Below are 7,139 nucleotides of genomic sequence, written 5' to 3' on the forward strand. Positions count from 1 at the left end.
ACTATAGCCAGAAGGAAGCATCTCAGAGTGTGACTTGATGACGCACACACAATGAGATAATTTCCCCATGAGCAGTCACATCTTCTGACAGGCTTGTGGTGGAACAAAATGTAGTTCCATTAAGTCAACACGCTGCTACACACCAAGCATACTGAACACATGCTCCTCTACACCATTTCAGCAAATGTGGGATTCTTTTCATTTAGCCAGCCTGCAAACACTCGATTCTTTAAAAGTGAAGCCCAATAAAATTAAAGCAGCCCAAACAAATTTACTCACCGAGACCAAGAGTAATGTTCCAGAGTAAATGTGGCCTCTGCTTGAAATGTGGATGGGTGCCGAGGGTATTGCGTTTGTCAGAGTTAAGGAGAAAAGCTTTTAAAATCATTCTGGATTAGCAGTGGGTCATTTTACCTAAAACTAAGTGGAATGATTCTTTCATTACACCATGACACCATATGGTCGACCTTCTGCAACACAGAAGGCAACACTTGGCTATGCGAGTGGATCTTGTAGATATATCAACCTGTCTGGAGATTTAAAAGATACAGTGGAAATATGTTTGTCAAATTACCGCGTGGGTGGTCTTTGCAATGATTTGCACATCTTTATTGAGACAGATTCATATAAGAAGACCGCCATGGCTGAAAGCACTCAGTGAACAGACTGCTAAGCTTGGCAGATGGAGGAGTAGGCCAGTTGACCAGACAAGGAAGAACAGGGCAAGTCTCCCAACATCACCTGACAGTGTCTGTGTGGCATTACCCCAAAACGTACCTATTTGTTCCTGGCTATGGAGGCTGCTAATGAGTGTGGCTGGGCCTGGCAGAGTCCCAGACTGCCGTAAGCCCTGTGCATAGCGGCTGGGATTCATCCTCTTACGCCCGGAGGGCAGGGGATTTGGGACTTTATTTAGTGCCATTTAGAAAAGATTACCCCTTAACTGCAGTCTTGCCATCCGGCAAAAGAGTTTATGGATAAAAGGGCAGATCAAAATACCCCAAACAATACTGAAAGGTTTAGCATATAATAGGCCTCTGATAGCATAACCAAACACAAATCAAAAGCCAAATGAAAATGAGACAACGATTGAATAAGTTGCCTAGAGAGCTATGAGGAAGGTTTGGAGTTACGGGAGCAGAACTTTAACAAGCAACAATCATGGCTGAGGTAATTGCGAGAAGAGGAAATAAAAAGAAAGATTATAAAAGTGAGGGATGACTAGCTGTCCATGAAACCTAGCCTGATGTGGCAATCCAATAAATAGAGCCTGACTGTTTATGACTTGTCATATAAGGGAGCAGAAGGGTTTTGTGTTCTCCTCATATTTTCTACTGACATCCAATCAGCATCCATCCCATTTAACCCCACAGAAAGGGCTCAGAGTCACAGCAGATAGCTTTGTTTAAGGACATTGGGATATATCCTTTAGCGGGTTGCCATTTCAAAAGGGACAAAAGTGACCGATCCTTTCAAATGTAACCACAATGGAACGCCTCTCTCAATCTTGCCTTTGTCATGCGCTGTGTTCTGCTGCCATTTAACCCTCTCTTCATCTGTGACACTCAAGACCAGTTAACCCCAGTGGGCTCAAAGACACAAAGGGCCAGAGGGCTAAGCACAGAGAGCCCAGGTTCGACCGAGTTTAACAACATTTAGTGCTCTGAATGTCTGGTTGAATTCCACAACGCTGCGGCAACACCGATAGAGCTCTGAGGACAGGGATGGGCTCTGAATGTGACTTCAGTTTGGTCTCTGACACTTGCCACAGTGCAACAAAGACTAAAAAAGCTACAGATCTTTGTCAAATACGACTGTCTTAGAGTGTGTGGCCTGGAAAAGAAAGGGCCAGTATCAGGGACAAGGCAAGAGACGCTCAATGAGCCTTTTGTCTTTGGACAGCAAATGACATTTGTGTGATCACTGCTTATCTTATATCATCTCCACAGACCTAACAAAGACAGAAGGGCTAACATCGAGGCCAGCAGTAAGTTCTCCATACAGGCACAGACTGTACACAAGAACCTGTACATCCCTCAGAACTGCATTAGCAGTTAGAGGTGTGGCACACGATGTCATCTGTGATGGCTTAAATTACCGTAAGTATATCAACAACAGCTGAAGGAAAACCACCTTAACCTTATGCTCTTACGCTGCTAGAGTGTCTTATAATGTCATTAAGTACTTGTGACTGAAGCTGTGGTCTGCAATCTGTGTGATAACTGGGTACAACTACACACAACGTGGTCATATCTTTATGAGCAGCCAGGCATACCAGGGTGCATTTCCCAGAGCACTGTTTGAAGAGTGAGCAAATCGGTTGTTGACTTTAGATCTAACATATTGTGCAATCAAAAATCTGGACAATGCATAATCGGGAAAGTGGGCATAAAAAAATCTTAGTAGTGTTGCAGTCCCGGCCTACAGAGAATAGCGCTGGGGAAGTGGGCCAAATGGCTCACATTCACTAAAGCATAGCAGCAGATGGATCACTCTGTGGGGTACAGCACTATTTCTGGACTGGAAGGAAATGGGGACTGTCACTACATGCAATCAGCCTACCTCCTTTTCAATACAATGAAAGATTTAGACGATGGATAGGCGCTGAATTTCAGCGTACTCCTATAGGGAATTGTCAATAATTGGAGGCTAATAATGTGGTTGGAGGGTTGTGTAGTGAATGAGAAAGAGGACAAGCAGGTGGGCTGTTATGCTCCCAGATGTGGGAATGATAACCCGTAAAATATAATATACATACAAATGATTCCTACAGCAGAGGACAGATAGGAACATTCTATGAATTTTAACCAAGGCATGGTGACATCCTGCCAAAGGCCATGCATGTACAGTGTTCTAGCTAGCGCTGAGCTCATCCCTCAACAGTCACCCACAAACACACTGAGAAAGCAGCACCTGCCGAGGAATCAGCACGGCTGTTCAAATTAAGGCACAGAGCTGTGCTGTTACTAAGCAACAGCCGTGCACAGAATTCCTCTGTCTTCTTGCCTCAAGAGTAGCGTGTGTGGGGATGTGTGCTTAAAGTGTGAATATTAGTGCCCTGTCCGAGGGTGGGTGAAGGGGTGAGGACTGGCTAAATGGCACAGGATGTTTTCCCGCTGTCACGATGATTTCTGATTGAGTGCTTACATCCAGGAGGAGAGAAGAGAGTGGTATGCGGGCATTTAAAACATTATTTATGCACATAAATCTGAACCACTTTCTTTTGTTTTGTGTTTGTGCATGCCTGCAAGTGAGGAGAGAGATGTAAGGTCGCTGGACAGGACCCTGTGTTAAGCAGCTCTGTAAATCTTCCAGTCTAAGTCCTCGAAAAAGAGAAAGAACAGCCAAACACTGCAGCCATCAGAGTAAATAGTAACTGGAGAATGTGGTATTTACACTTGACTATAGACATAACTGTCTGATGTCTTTTTGTCACAGCTGGCCACAAACTGGTCAGTCTGACCAACAAAAATGTCCAATATATGAGCGTTATAAAAGCGGCTATAAGGCTGATTGATTTGTCTTTTCACAACTGAAATGATATCTTAATTCATACGTGTGGACTATGTGTGGAAACTGACATTCTATTTACCACCCTACCCCCTCTGTGACAGTAGCTTATCTTGTGCTTGCTTTTCACTACCAAAGGTTGAAGGGCAGATAAAGAGGAAGAGGAGACGGGCTGTCAGAAGAACGTGTTTGTGTGTCTCTTGTGATAGCATCACTTATACTCTCCACACAGAGGCTGGGATGGGGGGTAGGGGGATAAAGGAAGATTGCTCGTCTTGTAAAGGCTGCCATCTGATCAGTGACTTGCAATCAACACGACCCAACAATGTGGCAAAAGAAAGCACGTCTGCCGCAGCTCTCAGCAAACAATTGAGTTTATTACCCACACAGATGGATATTTGTGCTCCACTATGAGACGCAAAGAGGCCCCGATGCAATCATACAACCAGGACCCAGCTTTGTTTAACTGGCATATTTTGAAAAATGAAGAAAATCTTCACATTTCTTCTTTTTTTTGCTGCCGGGGTTACTCTTTTATACCGTTTTTAGTCAGTTTCTTTCACTCAGAGCTTTTTGCTGCCCTTCCGCTGTCACATAGCTAGAAAAGACCAAAAGAATGCATGGGAATACGGAGTTGCTGAGACAGCCCAAAGACCTCCTCCTCTCTATTTTAACAACCACCAGAGAAGGGAAAAGAGAGAGAGCGAGGGCACAGGAAGACCAGAGAGAAGAGGGAGAAGCAGAGAGCTGGAAAACATCTCTGTGTGGGCCTCAAAAACCCAAAGAAGCGATGAGCAGATTTCTGGCAAGGCACTAAGGGATTCATGATGAAGCGAGCTTATTCAGCTATTGGTTGTTTTGCCTAGTGGGACACAGGAAGACGCTATATCTCAAAGGAGGATGTGAGCAACCATGAATAAGCCTGTGTCAAGCAGGAGTTTGGTTTTTTAGTCTCCACCATGACTACGCAGGCAGGGAAACAATCAGAGGAGATTAGATGAATGTCACAACACATTGGAAAACTGGACACAGTGTCATCCAGCAGCAGGGAATGAGTCCAATCACTGCTCAGTAAAACAGACACCTCCTTTATCTGACACACTAGAGCAGCTTGAGCAATCACTCTCAACATTCTTTCCGTTCCCAAAAGGCCGTAACCCGTCTGGTTTCCTCTCCACTTCTCTGTCTTGTGAGCGGGAAAGTTTGAAATTCAAACATGCACCCGCCCTTTCCGTCTGAACTAGAAATTCCCGTTTATTACAGAGCGCCCAGAGAACAATCTGTCCATGAAAGTAACATCTTCAATCAATCAATCTAAAATTACTTCTAGAGCACTTTCTTAATGCTTTGGTTTTGCATGCAACCTCAACAGGGAGATGTCATTTTAAAGAGCCCAGACACGCCTGAAGAACAGCATTTAGCAAACACAAAACATACAGAAAAAGAATACAAATACATGTCTCATATTATGCACAATAACAGACGTATTACAGATCACTCACTGCCTGTAACAATGATCATGCATGTGCACATGGGGAAATCATCTTGTGATTGAGACATGATTAAAGGAGTGGTCGAGGATGCACACCAGGCTTAGACTAGCTTTAAGCCTGACAGGAATGTCTTGAAGAGGGGGGCTTTGAGAGCTGCATAAATAAATAAAGGTAGTGGCAGCGCCATGGGGGACACCCTGAGCGTGGATGGGGGGTGGGGAGGAGGAAGCATCCCCTCCTCACGTTGCAGTTTTGACCTTGCAGGATGGGAAGAGGGATGCTTTCATAGCCCCTATGTAAAATGCTGCATATGATGAGAATGTACAATTATCATGGAAATGGCTAAATGTTTTAACTCATTAGGTACTGTTACAACTAGGTATAGGTCACGCCCCAATATTAATATACATAAGGTGTATGATTTAAGGAGGTTAATGCGCATGGCCTATAAATCTTATGATATTGATATGATATTGGTAGAATTTCACACGCTTATTATGAGCTTAAAAATAAATAAAAATAAAAAAAACCTACGTCTTTCAGTTGGTCCAGCTCCTGTCGGACGGCCTCGTAGTCGATCTCCAGGTCATCGTACTGTTGCTTGAGCTGCTGCTTCTCCTCCAGCACCGCCAGCCCGTACTCCGCCGCCTGGATCTTCTCGTTCGTGGTCTCACTCAGCTCCCGGGAGAGACGCTCGATCTCGGCCCGCAGCCACTCCGGCCCGGCCTCCAGCAGCAGCGCAGCGTCGGGGTAGCCCTGCTCCTCCACGGACATGATCGGCGCCCAGGTGACGATCAACCGACGAGCTGATCTGCGACAACAGGGATGCTGGGGCGTCTTCAAGCGGCGTAACCTTGAAGAAGAGGCGGCTCGCTCAGATTCGTCTGTATTTAAATTGCATGATTGTTACGTTTCTCGTCGCCGGTCCCGTTTCTTTGGTCATGAACTCAGTTCACTTGTCTTCATCAGCGGAGTCCGCCGTTACCTCTTAAAAATGCTCCATCGCTCCGCTCCTGCGTTTTTCTCCTCCTCTGCCCGGCTTGTCGGAGCGATAGCGCCGAAGCAGGAGTACCAACTACCAAGACGGGATTTTGACTTTCAAAATAAAATCCTGCTTTATCAAAAAGGCTTCAGACTGCGAGTGAGAGCAGTATTTTTTAATCTTATTTACGTGTTGAAATTAAAATGAAGCATAACACTTGACAGACTATATAGAGGCCAAAAAATCATCGATATGTTCCCACAATATCAAAACCCGTGCGCTTTATTTTGAAAGCAAAATAGTCTCGTTTGAAACAGCTGAACCTTACCACGCAATCAGCTGGTAAAGCGCATACCCGCTGGCAGTGCATGTCGGGAAATGAAGTGAATTGTAGTACTTTCAAGCCAGCCAAATGGGCCTTGCGACGTCACTAAAAGAACTCATATCCCATAAGGCTTTTCAATTTGCTTATGTGGAGCACGGAAATCTGCCGAAGCGTTTGTTGTCATAGAAATAGAAAGAGCCGACGGACTCGCCACATGTATATCTGCTGCCATCTGTCGGAAAAAGTCGTGCATTTAAGCTTTTCAGGCATATGCACTGAATATTAATATACAGCCTGTTTCTATTTCTGTTTCTATTGTTTTGTTAATGGTGTCTCATTCATTATCTGATTAGCTAGCTACATCAGTCTAAAATGTCTTTTTTCCTTTTCATTTGCTTATTTCACATTTGATATTTTGTGTTATTGTTGTTGTTCATCATGACACCTTGTCCTCCCATCGTTTACATATATATTGCTTAACTTCAGATTAAATGAATGAGCAAAGTGAATATTCATATTCATTTGTTGTGAGGTAGACTTCCATTTTTATTATCTATTAGTTTTTTATGTACAGAAATGCAGAATAGTCTTGTCTTTTTATTATGTGCTACTTTAAACTGCACAAAAGATGGGACATTATAGAAGTAGAAGGTTAACTCCACCTTGACCGACTTTATGATTAAAATGCTATAAATGAATGCATAAATGTATGTGGTTACAACTACTAATACAGAGAATAGAACACAGCAACAATTTTATTGTCTTTACTTTTAATATTTTACATCACAATGATAATATTTCTCAATTTTTGCTGAAGTAATATTTCAAA

General features: G+C 43.6%; 1 protein-coding gene across 5 annotated transcripts in view; it reads right to left on the reverse strand.

Moving 5' to 3' along the window:
- Positions 1–6,079, reverse strand: part of LOC110958476 (protein bicaudal D homolog 2-like) — a 45,495-nt gene extending 39,416 nt beyond the window's left edge. For all 5 annotated transcript variants that reach the window (XR_007942389.1, XM_022205039.2, XM_022205038.2 and 2 more), the window contains exon 1: positions 5,538–6,079. Coding sequence is in view for 4 of the 5 variants with exons in the window: in XM_022205039.2 (XP_022060731.2) it covers positions 5,538–5,777 (240 nt within the window). In the remaining variant the exon portion in view is untranslated. The remainder of the gene's footprint in view (positions 1–5,537) is intronic.
- Positions 6,080–7,139: the final 1,060 nt, after the last annotated feature.

The sequence above is a fragment of the Acanthochromis polyacanthus genome, chromosome 6, assembly GCF_021347895.1.
Source record: "Acanthochromis polyacanthus isolate Apoly-LR-REF ecotype Palm Island chromosome 6, KAUST_Apoly_ChrSc, whole genome shotgun sequence".
Lineage (NCBI taxonomy): Eukaryota > Metazoa > Chordata > Actinopteri > Pomacentridae > Acanthochromis > Acanthochromis polyacanthus.